The sequence below is a fragment of the Amblyraja radiata genome, chromosome 32 (assembly GCF_010909765.2).
Source record: "Amblyraja radiata isolate CabotCenter1 chromosome 32, sAmbRad1.1.pri, whole genome shotgun sequence".
Lineage (NCBI taxonomy): Eukaryota > Metazoa > Chordata > Chondrichthyes > Rajiformes > Rajidae > Amblyraja > Amblyraja radiata.
The window spans coordinates 13,590,186-13,607,166 of record NC_045987.1 but is presented as its reverse complement, the minus strand read 5'-3'; the positions used below and the strand labels follow the sequence as shown (position 1 = coordinate 13,607,166).

At 41.7% G+C, this 16,981-nt stretch overlaps 2 protein-coding genes across 3 annotated transcripts in view; one reads left to right on the top strand and one right to left on the bottom strand.

Moving 5' to 3' along the window:
- Nucleotides 1–8,327, bottom strand: part of cdk9 (cyclin dependent kinase 9) — a 51,174-nt gene extending 42,847 nt beyond the window's left edge. The window contains exon 1 of the mRNA XM_033048860.1: nt 8,309–8,327. The gene's annotated coding sequence lies outside the window, so the exon portion shown is untranslated. The remainder of the gene's footprint in view (nt 1–8,308) is intronic.
- sh2d3c (SH2 domain containing 3C) overlaps nt 1–16,981 on the top strand; it is a 118,857-nt gene that overhangs the window by 12,421 nt on the left and 89,455 nt on the right. The window contains exon 3 of one of the 2 annotated variants that reach the window (XM_033048853.1): nt 3,640–3,717. In XM_033048853.1, coding sequence (XP_032904744.1) covers nt 3,640–3,717 — 78 coding nt within the window. Of the gene's footprint in view, nt 1–3,388; nt 3,718–16,981 lie in introns of those variants that run through there. The other variant, XM_033048854.1, reaches the window with a different exon arrangement.

Below are 16,981 nucleotides of genomic sequence, written 5' to 3'. Positions count from 1 at the left end.
AACAACAGAACCACTCCCACAACTAACTGCTGGGGTTAGGTCAGTACTGGCAGAGTGTGGTTTCATGTGCTACTATCCGTTCACAATATGGGCTCAAAGCAGAACTGCTTCCCATAATCTGGGTGGAGTGCACAGATCGAAACCAAACTACTTTCACACACACACACTCTCTCACACATTATTCACAGAAATCTGCAGTCCTTGCTGTTACTAAACCACGTTTTGATTGTTCTTGATGTAAACGCCTTTAGATTTGTTGAGTTACACTTGTGATGCTCCGTCAGAGTATCAGGGTGTGGAAAGCAACCCAGAAAATACATAGGTTTAATTAAATAACCATTCTTTAGATAACTGGTTGGGATTGGTGTCATAAACTAACAATGTGTGGGAGATGAATTCACAGAAGTATCTTTACATAAAAGGACCTAAATAACTTCACAAAAATGTGGAATCAAGAGTCTAATGAAAAGGATAATAATAATAATGGATGGGATTTATATAGTGCCTTTCTAATACTCAAGGTGCTTAAAGGATGATTAAAGGAAATTAATATTGGTAAAAAATAGTGGTGGAGAAATTAATAAGACTGACAGCTAGCTACTGAATCCCCAGGGTTTCACATTCCACAGAAATAGTGAACACTTTAGGTTAAAGTTTAGAGAAACAGGCCCTTTGACCCACCTTGGCTTACCTAGTCCATGCCGACCATCTATCACCCAAACCCTAGTTCTATGTTATCTGACTTTAATCCCTTCCTGTTCCCCGTTTGATAATAATTTTCCATCCATAACAGTACACTACCCCCAATTCCACGTTTAAAATTTTCACATTCATTTTTTACATAAGACTAACAAAAATATACTGAAAAAACAAATGTACCACATCCACTGATTCAGCCTTATCTATTCTACCAGTTACATCCTCAAAAAAACACCAGAAAGTTCATTAAAATGTATTTTCATTTTATAAATCATGTTGACTTTGTCTAATTCTGTTGATGTTTTCACAATGTCCTTTTGTTACATCCTGCATTTTCCCTCCTGCTGATGTTAAGCTCACTGGTCTGCAGTTTCCTAGCTTCCCTCATTCATCTTTTTTGAGGTCACATTTACTCCAATCTGCAGTAGACATTCCATAATCTATAGAATTTGGAAGATGACAAACAAAGTGTTCACTGTTTCCATATTGAATGGAGGAGCAGGCTCCAAGGACTGCATGGTCTTCTCACCTCCAATTTCTTAACTCTTCTATTTAATGGCTTAATTGCAACAAAAGTTTAAAGAATAACACTGATGGTGACCAACGAGAAAATGGACTGCTGACTCTTAGCCGTACACATCCACTTGAAGCACACACGCAGCAGGCCCAATACTTTCAAACACGTTCTATCAGACCCCAAGGTACAATGTCTTATTCAATAATTTCTATTAGAATGCCAGGTGGTCATGAGAACATGACATTAATTTTTTAACGCAAAAATATTATTTAAATCACAGATTAGAATAGCCAGTGCTTTTTTAGTAAACAAAAAGGTGCTGGTAAGGCTTTTTCTCTCATCAATATGCCCCTGTCTTCTATTTTAACCCTGGGTCTAATCAACTTCCAGCTTCATAAACGAATAACTAAAAAGTAAAGTGAAATACTAAAAATTTGGAAATTTTGTTTAACTCCTTGAAATTATATCACAACAAAGCACTGGGTAGTGCAGAGGCAGGGGATTTGGCTCATTGAGCTTATGCCGGCTCTTTCAAAGATCAATTTAATTACACCCTTCTGCTCGGACCCTACAATTTATCTTCCTTGATATGGAATGGCTCAAATGCAAGTGATTTACCAGGAGTTATAGCACAGGATCCACAGACCATTTGACCACTTACCATTGTGCAACAATTCTAAAAGTTTCCAGTTCCCCGCAGAAGATATCTCTGACATATATTTGCACAACCCTTGTCAATTGTGAAAAGTTACTGCTTTTTCTGGTTTTCCACTGTGACCTCGCCCAACTTCCCTTCATTTTATGTGAACACTTCATTGACTTTAAATAGGTTATCAAATGTCCCAAGATAGACACAAAATGCTGGAGTAACTCAGCAGGATAGGCAGCGTCTCTGGAGAGAAGGAATGGGTGCAAATGTCTTGGGTCGAGACCCCTCTTCTTCGCCCTCTTTGCTCCAAGGAGCATATTTCCAGCTTCCCAGGTTTTGCCATCCACACTGTTAATTCTGAAACCACTGAAGTGAATCTCCTTTAAATCCTTTCCATTGTGGTCTCCGCGATGGGGCACCACGCTCCAGCTGGGGATGAAATAATATGTACTTGGGGATTCAGCAGACCTTCCATGCATTTGCACTCTGAGCGTCTATTTATAATGCCTAAGATCCTTTATGCTTTATTAACTGCTTTGGTAACCTGTCCTGCTGCTCTCCAAAGATTCAGATCTCTCTATTCTTGAATTCACATAAAACTAACAGTTTGGAATTATCCAATTGGAATAACAGAGTCTACATTTTCCAATCAGTATGGGAGCTTGGGTTCGGGAGCATAGCACGGGCTGGTTGGAGGTCCTGTGATGAAAGGTACAGGTGGAGGAAAAGAATATGCGCCGAATATGGGACCCTTCTTCAGACAGATATCGTGGCCGGGACAAATCTTCCTTGCTTGTTTATTTTGCCACTAAAATGCAGAGCAATCAGGGGAAATCTTCCCAAAGGTTAACACTGCCACTAACAAATCTTTTGTCAAAGTGAACACACCATAACCTTGTGGTATATTTACAATGCGGCTAATGCACAGCCCGCAATACAAATCTTCCCAGTGTGTATCTGGACACAGCAAACAGGGCAAATCTTCCCATCAGTTTTACAATGTCATTAATGTGCAGTGAACAGGGCAAATCTTTCTGGTGTGATGAATGGTGAAACTACGAAACAGAGGACAAAAACAAATCTCTCTGGCATGTTTATGATGCCTCTAAGGTACACGGCAACAAGAGCAAATCTTGTTACATTTGCTGTGTCACTAAAGCACAGTGACCACAGCAAATCTCGCTGGTGTGAGAGATTGTTAATACCACTACTATACAATGGCCAGAGTAAATATTCTTGTCTTGAATACAATGTCACAAAGTTGCAACAGTAAGAGCAAAACTCTTTCTATCAGGTTACAGTGTTAACGATGCTGTGACCAGAGCAAATTCTTGCCATGGTTAACTGAGTTAAACAGATTATTATCTCTTTATCTTGACAAGCGTAAAAATAAATAAAACGCAACCCTCAGCCGTCAATGGGTTAAAGGGAAACTCCTCAGAGGAATTTAATGAAATCAGATGTCTTGGCTAACTGTCAGAGACAAGCCATTAACAGCTAACTGCATTCATATAGGAAAGACAGATGACACACTCTAAGTAAGCGATGAAACTCAGGGTTCAGAAAAGAGTCAGTAAATGTTATATTAAAGATACTCTGAGAAGCAAAGAGTGACCTTGTCATTCTTGAAGTCAGCCAAGAAACTTGACAGCTCTCAGGAAGTGATTCAATGCGATACGCAGAAGGGGAGCTGCTGTAAATGTGATGGGGCTGTTGTAAAAGTGTGAACGTCTCTGGCTGGCACAGAAGAGTGTTTCTTTTTTCATCACAACAGTACATCAGCCGTTCTTCACTGCCTTTCCAAATGAGAGAAAACCTCTAACAGGAGCCAACATGAGTCTGAAGAAACTGAGTAAGTCACAACTATTAATTTTACCTTCAAGCTGAGAAAGGCAAATTTGTGCAGATAAATGTCCCATGCTTGAGTTCAACAGTTAACTGTGAGAGAGTTTAAAGAGAAAGATATTTAACTGAAGTTGACTGTGTTTCGTGCCCCTGTATTTATTCTTCAAGCTGATTTTTTTATACCATTATCTACTGTGTGCGTGTGTGAGAGAGAGAGAGAGAGAGAGAGAGGGGGAGAGAGAGAGAGAGAGAGAGAGAGAGAGAGAGAGAGAGAGAGAGAGAGAGAGAGAGAGAGAGAGAGAGAGAGAGAGAGAGATAGAGAGAGAGAGAGAGAGAGAGAGAGAGAGAGAGCAAATGAGAGTTGTAATGTTGGGATTTGCGTATGCATAAGAGAAGTGTGTGTGTGAGAGAGAGAGAATGTTAATGATATGTATGTGTCGGAGAAAGTAGTTGTATCTCTGTGCGAGGAAGAGAGATAGAATGAAATGTATAAGAATAGTGTAAATGCATATACACAACAGTACCTCTTCTTTCTGTGTACATGAGAGTTAGAATGATGGGTATGTGAGGGAGGTAGTTATATTTTAGGAGTCGTCCACTTTTTTAAAATGTGCTGTTTGAAAAACAATCCATTACATCGCTGAACAATTTGGCAACAGTCCTCCTGAAAAGGGAACTCAGTTCCCGTCTCTTAAATGTAGTTGTAAGATGAACGATCTTTGATATGATGAAATAAAATTTCCAAAGATAACTTTAAAATGGTGTTTACGTTTGTGGTTTAGTCATTGTAAATGTATGGGCTTCACGTCATTTTTGATGTTATTAGTTGATAATTTGGTGCATATATGAAGGGGGCTTTTACAGGGATTAAAATGTGGTTTAAAAATTGTTAAAAACTGAGCCTGTTTCTGAATCTTGTATCAGGAAAGACTTGGGAAGATATAACCTACCTGCTTCATCCTCGGTGTAAGCTGCAGAGGGATTACAATCATATTGAGAAGTACTTTTGGGTATAGTTGAGTGCTTTCTTCAGAGTAACCAATTCCTCCTTCTGGGGCTAGCACTGCAATGTAGACTGGGCCTTTAAATTCGCTACAATTGTACTTCCATCACCAGGAAGCACCTTAAAGAAAAGAATGGGCAGCATGGTAGCATAGCAATTAATGCTACTAATTCACAGCGCCAAAGACCAAGGCTCAATTCCCTAACCCAAGGTGCTGTTGGTGTAGAGTTTGCATGTTCTTTCCAATTCCTCCATATCCCAACAGTGGGAAAATGTAGAGGAGATCCTCTCAACTTGAGAGGATGAGCTATAGGGTGAGATTGGGCAGGCTAGGATTTTATTCCTTGGAGCGCAGAAGGCTGAGGGATGATCTTTAGAGGTGTATAAAATCATGAGGGGAATAGATACAGTGAATGAACAGCGTCTTTTTCCCAGAATATGGTAATCAAGAACCAGAGGGCTTAGGTTTAAGGTGAGAGGGGAAAGGTTTAATATGAATCTGAGGGGCAACTTTTTTCCACACTGAGAATGGTGGGAATATGGAACAAACTGCCAGAGGAAGTAGCGAAGGCTGGTACAATAACAGCACTCAAGTTATTTTACCCGATCAGAGGAAATATTCTTGTCATGATTCTAATTATATCAAGTCACAACAACAACTAGTGACAACAACTAGATTGGGACAGGTACAAGGATAGGAAAGGTTTAGAGGGATATGGGCTAAATGTGGGAAAATAAGATTAGTTTACATGGAACATTTCAGTTGAGCTGAAGGGTCTATTTCATGTGCTATGACCCTATGTGCCAGTAAGTTAATTGGCTTCTGTAAATCATCCCTTTGTGTAGTTAAAGTGGCAAATGAACTACAGGGATGTTGATGGATAAATTAGAGAAACTAACTTGTTGGTTAACAAGAGGTAGGGAGAGCGACTGATGAGTGTGCTACATAGAGAGTTGACATGGGCCTGATGAGCTAAATAGCCTTCTTCTGTTTCTTCACAAGAGAAAACATTCCAAATAATGATCCAACACTAATCCCATTGTACTCTTCTCACCTTCTCCTCAACTCTTCCCAGGAGATCCCGGGTCCACAGTCTTAGAATAAAGGGGAGGCCATTTAAGACTGAGGTGAGAAAAAAATGTTTTCACCCAGAGAGTTGTGAATTTGTGGAATTCTCTGCCACAGAGGGCAGTGGAGGCCAAATCACTGGATGGATTTAAGAGAGAGTTAGATAGAGCTCTAGGGGCTAGTGGAATCAAGGGATATGGGGGGAAGGCAGGCACGGGTTATTGATTGGGGACGATCAGCCATGATCGCAATGAATGGCAGTGCTGGCTAGAAGGGCCGAATGGCCTACTCCTGCACCTATTTTCTATGTTTCTATGTTTCTATGAGATAATTCAAGCTGACACAAACACGAACTGGCATTTACATAAATCATTTAATGTAGCAAAATGTCTAAAGGCATTGACATTCAGCCATGAAATTCCCCCTGTCTCCCCCCCGCCCACCCATCCCCATGCCTCATTAATATGCGGTAAAACCTAAATAGCCTCGGCCTGGTTTCTTCATTGATAGTTGGATTGCCATTTTATCTTCCTATCCATGACCCACCTGGAATTTTAATCCACAGCTCCATTGGAAAAATGATTACTATCAGCTTCACCATGTCGCTATCTATGATCATTTAATTTTAAAGCCACATTCCTCAAGGTTGATAATTAATGTTTGGGGCCAACTAACACTAAATTCTACATTGACCCAAAAAGTTGGAGTAGCTCAGCGGGCCAGACAGCACCTCTAGAGAAAAGGAATAGGTGATGTTTCGGGTCAAGACCCTTCTTCAGACATTAAATTCTGTTGAATTATTTGTTGTGCAACAGTGTGAGTTCTGCAAACTGTATATTTACAGCCATGGAGTCACAGAGATGGTAGTGGGCCCTTCAAGTCCGCGCTGACCATCAACAACTCAGTTATACTAATGCTACAGTAATCCAATCCGCCCTACAATAGTGGTGGATAAAGCAGAATGGTGAATTGCACCAACGATTAGAATAAACTGAATTCTAATAAACATAATTATGAAGAAATAGACCACAGGTGGTAGAGAAAATCAATACTAAGCCTGCAGCGTCTGGGACAGAATGTCAATACTATACCAACCTACTGCAAATTTTATTGGCAACCTATGCAAGGTAGATTGCTTGGCCTTTTGGTGGTTTCCAGTTCGATTGTCAGCTTTTCATTGAACTGCTTAACAAATGTTTGGATCTAATATTCATTATGCATAAAATGTTACATTCAGTTTGATTCTTTCTCAATGTGCAATTCACAATTCACCAACCCTGTCTTGGTTTCATGACACTCCGAGAGAAGACATTTTCGACATTTCCATCAGAAAATGGTGACATACTATTCTTAAACAATGCCCTTAATTCCAGACACTACCATAAAGAGAACATCACTTTTCATTCTCCAAAAAGTTTTATATATTATCTCTTCATCTTAGGAATCAACAGTGAACCTTATACTTTACCTCCATTTATACCTTTCCTTAAATTTAAAACCAGAATTGTATGCCAAACCACACATGGCATCCTACCTATGCCCTAAGAGGGTGCAAAGATGGGTTACATTACAGATGGGTTTGAAGAAGGGTCCTAACCCAATGGTCTCGGAAGATGGCCTCGGAAGTCGGCTATGGGAACGGATCTGCCGGCTCTGGCCAGGCCAGAGTTCCAGCCGCAGGGCCCAGATTCGACCCGCCGATCGGCCGCAGAACCTGTCTACCGGAATGGATCTGTCGGCACCAGTTCGGTTGGAGTTCCAGAGCCCCGGCTGCAGGGGGCAAAATCGACCCACCGATCGGCGTGGATGTCCCGATGAGGTCAAGATTGGCCTTCCCCACTCGGCCTAGGCACCACATTTTCCGGGGGACATCCAGAAGGAATTTCGAGGAATTATAATTTTGTTCGAATTAAAGGTCTGACCAATTGCCAGAAAATCATTGGTAGATTTGTACAAGAAAGCTAGAGAAGGTTAGAACAGAAAGGAATCTCCAAATCCTGGGAGTCACGAAGAGAGAGCTTCACCTAAGGGAAATGCCTCGTGTGTCAGATCAGAACATCCAATAAGATTCTGCACTGATAGGCTTACTAAATTATCAAATGTCAGCTTTTTAAGAGCTGGAAAATCATGGGGAGTGCACCTGTTATTTCCTTGTCTTGAAGTTGGTGGATAAATTTTCACACCAACAGTGTGAACATCACACTGGTGGTTTGTTTCCAGTTTAGCTTAGGATGAGATCATTTTGTATTTGCACCCTCCAGAGGCCATTTTGAACTGTGTGAAATGAAAAGTCACCATCCCCTGATATCCATTTCCTTGGAAACAAAAGCAGATAATGTGGCCGCACTAACATCGCCTGGTTTGTATGATGTCAAATGATCCCCTAAGTGTGTTCGCACATTCTCAGATAAAACATGCAAAGCCTTCATATTTAGTTTGCAAGGAATAACAAGCCACGTTGTGAAATGTGATCTCCAAACACATTTTGGAAATATTTTCCAACAGTGTAATAAAAATGGAATTTACCTTATTCAGTCAAGGCCTTGGTTGTGGAACTATTTGAGTTGGCTGTGTTTTTTCCCCCTTATTGAAGCTGGCTTTCCTGTGTTGGCAAGCATCAGCAACGCTACTGCTGACCCAGTTCAGAGCAGCCAATGTAGCACAATTGTCCAATTGCAGCCTCAAAGATGTGAAAGGCAGTTATAAAGCATCTTGCTGATACTTGCTGATCCATGGGTGGAGATGGCAGGAATCTGAACACTAGGAAAGAAAGAGTTGGAACAGGGCGTGTGTCCACTTGATCTTACTGCATCATTCAGTAAGATTATGGATGATCTTCCAACCACGCTCTCCCCCTTATGGGGCTTTTTCATGGGGCGAGTTGACGCAAGATGTCACCAGAGTGAAGTGGTCGTGGTCCAGCACGAGTCTCGCACGATATAACGGGGGGTAGATAAAGAGTTCCCACGGTACTCGGCATTTCTGTTATTTGTGCGAGTGACTTGTCCGTCTCCCGAGCTTTCGCGTTAAATCTTGAATGAACATCGTGAACTACACGTGACACAAATGATGTAACTTTTTTTTTCACACACTATAAATATCCTCCCTTGGTTGAATTGGCTCATTTGGAGACATGTTTTACTGTGTATGTGGGAGACACAGATGGACTGAGCACAGTACCTCGGTCTTACTGTGTGTGGGAGAGGGGGAGAAAGAGACGTACACTCACAGAGGCAGAGTCTCTCAGCCTGTGTAAGAGGGAGGGAGGGAGAGAGAGAGAGAGGCACACACAAGGTGGATGTGAAATCTCACCTGCCTGTTTCAGTGACAGACACCCGCCGCCAGTAAATGAAGACACCCCCATCTGTCTCCCCCTCCTCTCCCTCGACTCCCCCACCTTTCCCTCCCAACTCCAGTCCCGTCCCGACCCCCTGGGAAACTGAATAGAGCAACAATATAGATATAGAAACTGAAACAATATAGAAACTGAATAGAGCAACATGGCAAAAACATCTCTGACACGCTTTACCCCCTTTCTTTGAGATTTTCTGGGAGCCATCTCTGCAAGTGTTCCTGTTAAAAAGATTATCCAACAATGATAATTAGGTGGGACGTCCTCGAAGGACACATGTTCCCTTGTCGATATTGAGACCACCTTTTTTACTCACCTTCTGTCCCCTCTGTCCAGCTTCCGGGTTTACCGTTCGCAGGAGTTCCCACGCGCTATATCTCTAAAATCTGAAGTTAGGTAATGTCTAAAGGAACTGCAGACGCTGGTTAATGCTGGTTAATACGCACAGAAGGACACAAAATGTTGGTGTAACTCAGCAGGTAAGTCAGATCTGGGAAGAAAAACATAAAAAGCTGGAGTAAGTCAGCGGGTCAGGCAGCATCTCTGGAGAAAAATAATAGGTGGCGATTCGAATCGGAACCCTTCTTCAGACAGCCTAATCGGAATTGAGTCTGAAGATGTGTCTCGTCCCGAAACATCAGCTATTTTTCTCCAGAGATGCTGCTTGACTCACTGAGTTACTCCAGCTTTTTGTGTCTGTCTTCGGTTTAAACCAGCATGTGCAGTTCACTCCTTACACGGGTCTCTGGAGAACATTGATTGGTAGCGTTCCGGACCCTGCTTCGGAAAGGCATCGATCGCTAGTCGGTGAGGACTCCGACCTGTATCTCTCAAAGAAGTACATGTGAAAAATTTCTCACGGACCATAAAAATGCGTAACCTTTCAGTAAAGTCCCTTTTAAAGTCCCTTTTAAAGATTATAGTTATTTTCTTGAATCTCATTAACATAACTCATGAATAAGTTGATGTCCATATGCGGATGCAAATCTTTATTTTTATTTATTTTTTAAATTCAATCCCACAGAAGACAATTTTTACTCACCTTCTGTCCCCTCTGTCCAGCTTCCGGGTTCACCGTTCGCAGGAGTTCCCACGGTACCCGCAAGAGTTATTACGGATATCGCACTGGCCACTACGTCCATATAATGTTGCAATGCTCAACCACAAGTGTACAAGTCACTCTTGGAGAAATTCAAACTTTCTTGAATTTTCTCCCGAGTGACCAAGATACACGATTACCTGCCGTTAGCGCTACGGTGGTCCACGGTGGTCCACGAATGCCGTACTGTTATCGCACGAGGTTCCCACGATGTTAAACTCTGGTTAACTCTTGCGTCAAGTCGCCCCGTGAAAAGGCCGCTTAAATCTTCATGTGTCTGAATTCTCTCATGCCAGCAAATTGGGGAAATGGCACACTCTAATTCTGCCCTTCCCTATGGGAAGACATCTGGTTTTGGACAACAAGAATGCTGTTCACAATAGCAGCAATAAATGAATCTACTAGTTTTTGTTCTTTTTATTTCTAATCCTCAATGGTCATAATTCCTGGAGCTCTAACTCCAGAGACTCATATTCGTCATGCGCAAGCACATCTTAAACCAGACCAATCCTCTTCTCTCTGACTAGCCCATATACATGGTTCAGATGGCAGTCTGAAACTAGAACCCTGGGTGGCCATTTTTCCCCTTGAAGTATGATACTGACTTCCACTGCAAAGCCCCAACCAAAGTCAGCCAGCTCCACACAATCTAACTAACTCTGGTTTTCCTTCTTTGACCCCACAAGTCATCAAAGGATCTAATTATGCATTTTTTTAGCTTTAGTGTTTTGTTGTCCTTTGAATGAAATAATTATTTTCTTCACACAGTCCATTGCACCAACATTCCCACACAACAATGGCGTTGTTGTCTTGGCGACAGCTCAAAGAGGGCAGGGATGAGCCGTCTGAGAGGAGAATCTCCTGCTTTGCCTGTCCTGCTCCCAACTGCTTGTCCAAATCAGCCAAAGGGAACAATGTACTGATGCATATGGAAAGTACAACTTCAAAATTATAATTTGGTAATTTTCAGGACTCGAGGCTTTTATTGTACTTTCCCTTGTACGGAACTTTTTTGTTGATAACTCAAGGAGGAAAATAGAAGGATGGAGTTTTCATTACAAGCAAGATGTTTTCAGTAGTAGTCCCTTTTACTCTATCACACCTTGAATGTGCAATATCTTCAAAGGCAAGAATGAAAAATTGTAACATTTGCTTAATAGATCTAAATATTTCTGGACCAACTGATTAAAACCACAATATTTTAGTTTATAATTATATATGCGTAGTTTTTGTAAGAGCTTAATGGGGCTGTCCCACTGTACGAGCTAATTCAAGATTTCTCCTGAGTTTCCCCTGATTCGAACTCGGAGAATTACGGTAATAGCCGCTCGTAGGTACTCAGGGCTCTCGTGGACATTTTTCAACATGTTGAAAAATCTTCACGAGTCTTCCCGAGCTCCGACGTACCCGCTACGTACATTCTACGTGCTTCCACGAGTTTGATTTTTTTTTAAACTCGGGAGAGCTCTTGAATTAGCTCGTACAGTGGGACAGCCCCATAAGTCAGTTCAGTATCAGAACGTGTAGCCTGACAAACCCGAGAGATACGTTTCCTTCGAGTTCTTGCACACAACTACAATTCTGTGGCTTTCCTTCATCCCAGCCCTTATTATTAAAATATTCTCTGCTGCTATTTGAAAGAGCATGGACACAGGTCCTTCAGCTCATCGAATTAATGCTGAACATACAGCCCCCATTTACACTTAACCCATTTTATTCTCTCTACATTCCCCTTAACTCCTCACAGATACTGCCACCCATGGAGAATTCATAATGGTAGATTCTTTGGGATGTGGGGAAAACAGTAGTAAAACAACATGTGATCACAGAGAGAAAAAAAGACAAAGTGCTGGAGTAACTCAGCAAGTCAGGCAGCATTTCTAGAGAACATGGATAGGCGATGTTTTAGATCAGGATCTTCTTTAAACACACAGCAAATGTGCATACACTACATAGGCAGCATCTGTGGCTAGGGATGAACTCAATTCGCCAGAATTGTGAGTATCAGCTCTTCAAGTTACTTTATTGTGCAACATAACACATTTCAAATGGATAGAGGATTCTACAACTAGAGGGCAAAGGCTTAAGATGAGAGAGGAGTGATTTAATAGGAACCTCAGCAGCAACATTTTCACTCAAAGGATAGTTCATATCTGGAATAAACTGCTAAAATAAGCTATCGATGTACGATAGGATAAATCTTTATTACATGTGGATATAATTATGACTTCTAAGACATTTTGGCATACAAGAATAGGAAGGCACAGAGGGATCTGGGACAAATGCAGGCAAATGGGACTAGCCGAATAGGCCAATTTGGTCAGCACAGATATGGAACTGAAGGGCTTGTTCATGTGCTATCCAGCTCTATGACTGATGTCTCAAGTTATTCAAATCAGTGTTCAATCACACACTTTAGACTGATGCTCCAGAGTAACACTGAGGTGATGCTATTGAAGGTATCTTTTGGTTGTGCTCTGAAACCAAATGGCATTTGTCCTCTGAAATGGGTGTAAACCTTCAGAAGCCACCCCCTTTGAAGAAAAGATTGGGTGCTAGAAAATCTATTGTCTGGCGGAAATATTAGTTTACAGGATTCAGAATCATACAACTTGGAAACAGGCCCTTCAGCCCAAGCCAACTGAGATACCCCACCTTGCCTCATATACCCACATTAGGTTCCTATCACTCTAAACATTTCCGATGCACCTGCCCAGATGTCTTTTATATATCGTTATTGTATCTGCCTCAACTACATCCTCGGGCAGCTTTCTTCGGAAGGTGGTCTTTGGAAGACGGATTGAGAGTCGATCGGGTGCTTACTGTAATTAATGGCTATAACGTTTGCACTTCACTTCCTCCTCCCCCATGTGTATGTTCGAGGTGAAGGGGACATGCTCAGTGGCTTTTGAAGGGATGCCATTACGTTGGCTCATGTGGATGGTGCAGATCAACATCTATGGTGTCTCTGTGGATCAGAGATATCTACTTGGAATGTTTTGTTTTCTCCCTGTGTAATGAGATAAAGATGGATTGTGTCAGGATTCTGAAATTTGAGGAGGGGTTTGTGTTCAGAGCAAGCTCTTTAAAAAACTTAGAATGGTATTGTAAATAGTTTACATTTGTATTAGGCAAAGTAATCCACAACCTTTCTTTCATATCAAGAATGCAGAGTTTTATTACTTGACGAGTGACTTCGTTTGTTTGGAGTTGGAGAGGAAGTTCACAGATATTTCCAACTGGAAATTTCACTAACTCCCTGTCTGCAGATCCTACACATTCCATTCCATCAAAGGCAGTTACACCATCACACTGAGGCTCGGAGATTTACCATGTACCTGTACTGTGTTTTCCCTGGATTTGCATTTTACATATAGCATTGCAATTTTTGAAAGCTTTGATAAATTTCTACGTCTTTCAGATCCCCAGTTTTGGCTTCCTGTGCATGCCAGATTTAAAATTCCTCCATTATTGGTATCAAGAGCTGGAGTGCATAGAATGGGTACATGCAAAGAAACATTTTAGCAGGACATGGGCCAAACGTGGGCCAAGGGATTTGCTTAGATGGAGCATCATGGGTCAGCGTGGATAAGTTAGACCAGAGGCACGTTTCTGTGTTCTGTGACTATGTCTTTAGCTGTCTGGATATGAGCTTTGGTATTATGCACCTCCTCCCCTTAGTAAGATACTGCTTAAAATTTACCACTTTGACCATGCTTTGGGTCAACAGTGCTATTGTCTCATAATAAGGCAATCTGATACCTACTAATGGCACTGCAAAGTACCTTGAGATGATTTTACTACATTAAAACTCTATTTAAATGAAGGTTACCATTTTTTATCCACTAAAGAATTGATTGTTACAGTGGCCTGTGGTCCAAGAGTCATAGAGAGATACAGCATGGAAACAGGCCCTTCATCAGCAAGTCCCTACTGACCAAATATCCATTGACACTAATCCTCCATTAATCCTACAGTCTACCTACATTCCATCAACTCCCCCAGGCTCTATCACTCAACGACACACTCAGGGCCATTTACAGAGGCCAATTAACTCCTTGAAAGTGGCAACTCAAGTAGATAGAGTGTTAAAGAAGGCATATAATATGCTTGGCTTCATTGGTTGAGGCATTGAGTATAAGGGTCATGATGCAGCTTTATCAGACGTTTGTTGGGCTATATTTGGAATATTGCTTGCAGTTCTGGTCGCTCCATTACAGTAAAGATGTGGAGGCTTTGGAACGGGTAGAGAGGAGGTTTACCAGAATGCTGCCTGGATAAGAGGGTACTAGCCACTGGGAGAGGTTGGACAGACATGGATAGTTTTCTCTGGAACTCCAGAAGTCGCAGGGAGACCTGACCCCAGTATATAAAGTGATGAGAGGCAGAGATAGAGTGGACAGTCAGTACCTTTTTCTCAGGATGGAAAAAAAAAACAAATACTGGAGGACATAGCTTTAAACTGAGAGGGGCAAAGTTTAAAGGAGATGTGTTGGGGCAAGTAATGTTATACAGAGTGCCTGGCGAGTGTGATGAATGTGCTGTCAGGGTTGGTAGCTGAGGCAGATATGTTATGAAGCTTCTGAGGCACATGGATATGCAGGGAATGGGGGGATATGGATTATGTTCAGGTTGATAAGATATTGTTTGGGCATCATGTTCAGCACAGACATTTTGGGCCAAAGGGTCTTTTCTTGTGTTGTATTGTTCTATGACACGGAGAATGGATTAGTTGGGGACAGTCAGCATGGCTTTGTACATGGCAAAATGTGTCTTACTAACTTGGTCAATTTTTTAGAGGAGGTGACGAAGGTGATTGATGAGGATAGGGCAGTGGAAGTTGTCTACATTGATTTTAGTAAGGCATTTGATAAAGGCTGATTTAGAAGATTAGAATGCCCAGGATTTGGTTGTGTGGATTCAGAACTGGCCTACTGACAGAAGGTAGAGGGTTGTGGTGGAAGGATAATATTCAGACTGGTGGCCTGTGACCAATCGAGTTCTGCAGGGATCAGTGCTGGGACCTCTGTTGTTTGTGTTTATAGATAAATGACTTGGATGTAAAGGTAGGTGGGTTGGTCAGTTAGCTTGCAGGTAACACCAAGATTGCTGGAGTTGCGGGCAGATTCAATGCAGTACAGTACCACGGGCCAAGATTTAACCTGGCTCTCTGGTGAAAACCATCACCCTGTCAGGGAATTGAACCAGGGTATCCCACGAGATAGATGGTGATACTAACCATTATATCAATGAGGAACCAATGTGCATCGAAATTTGAGTGTCATTTGTGGCTGCTGTAAATTGTCCTCTGCAGGTGGAATCTGGAATTGATGAAAACCCGAGCGGGATAAAATGCGATTACAGAAGGATTCATTTAAATGGATGTATGATTGTCAGAGCGGGCTCAGCGGGCTGAAGGAATGTTTCCAAACTGAGTGACTCCAAGACTGCAATTCATTGTGATGTGTGTCAATTCGGTGAAACAAGTGGGTCTTTAGGATGGAGAGAACATCTGCTGATTATGTATGACTAAACTCCATACGCAGACTGTCTCCCACATTTACTTCTGGATTGGGGTTGCAAACCTTCTTGGATTGCCTTTCCTTTTGGGATTTAAAGACTAACCCTTTAGAAGCTGACATAACCAATCAGGGGGAAATGATAGGATGATTTGTTTTTATAGTGTCCTTATATTTTCTGTTGGTTATAATCAATGTTAGAGATGGGGAACAAAAGACTGACTGATAATATGAAATAATCCATTGGGTAAACAACAGGCTACCTGTTTTCCAATTGAGCAGGAAAATAGACTCCGGACAGAATGGATATGTTGGGAAACCAATGATGGATGTGTAGGGCAGTTAGAGTCAGGAGTTAGGAAACCTCCACAATGAAATGGAAGCAGAGTTGACAACCCAAGGAAGGATCATTTACAGAAAAGCAATAAACATATGTTTTCTAATCTCTCCTTTTAAGTACAACCTTCCATTCTAGGCAACATCCTCCTTAATCACTTCTGCATTAACCATATAACCATATAACAATTACAGCACGGAAACAGGCCATCTCGACCCTTCTAGTCCGTGCCGAACACATAATCTCCCCTAGTCCCATATACCTGCGCTCAGACCATAACCCTCCATTCCTTTCCCATCCATATAACTATCCAATTTATTTTTAAATGATAAAAACGAACCTGCCTCCACCACCTTCACTGGAAGCTCATTCCACACAGCTACCACTCTCTGAGTAAAGAAGTTCCCCCTCATGTTACCCCTAAACTTCAGTCCCTTAATTCTCAAGTCATGTCCCCTTGTTTGAATCTTCCCTACTCTCAGTGGGAAAAGCTTTTCCACGTCAACTCTGTCTATCCCTCTCATCATTTAAAAAATCTCTATCAAGTCCCCCCTTAACCTTCTGCGCTCCAAAGAATAAAGCCCTAACTTGTTCAACCTTTCTCTGTAACTTAGTTGCTGAAACCCAGGCAACATTCTAGTAAATCTCCTCTGTACTCTCTCTATTTTGTTGACATCCTTCCTATAATTAGGCGACCAAAATTGTACACCATACTCCAGAATTGGCCTCACCAATGCCTTGTACAATTTTAACATTACATCCCAACTTCTATACTCAATGCTCTGATTTATAAAGGCCAGCACACCAAAAGCTTTCTTTACCACCCTATCTACATGAGATTCCACTTTCAGGGAACTGTGCACAGTTATTCCCAGATCCCTCTGTTCACCTA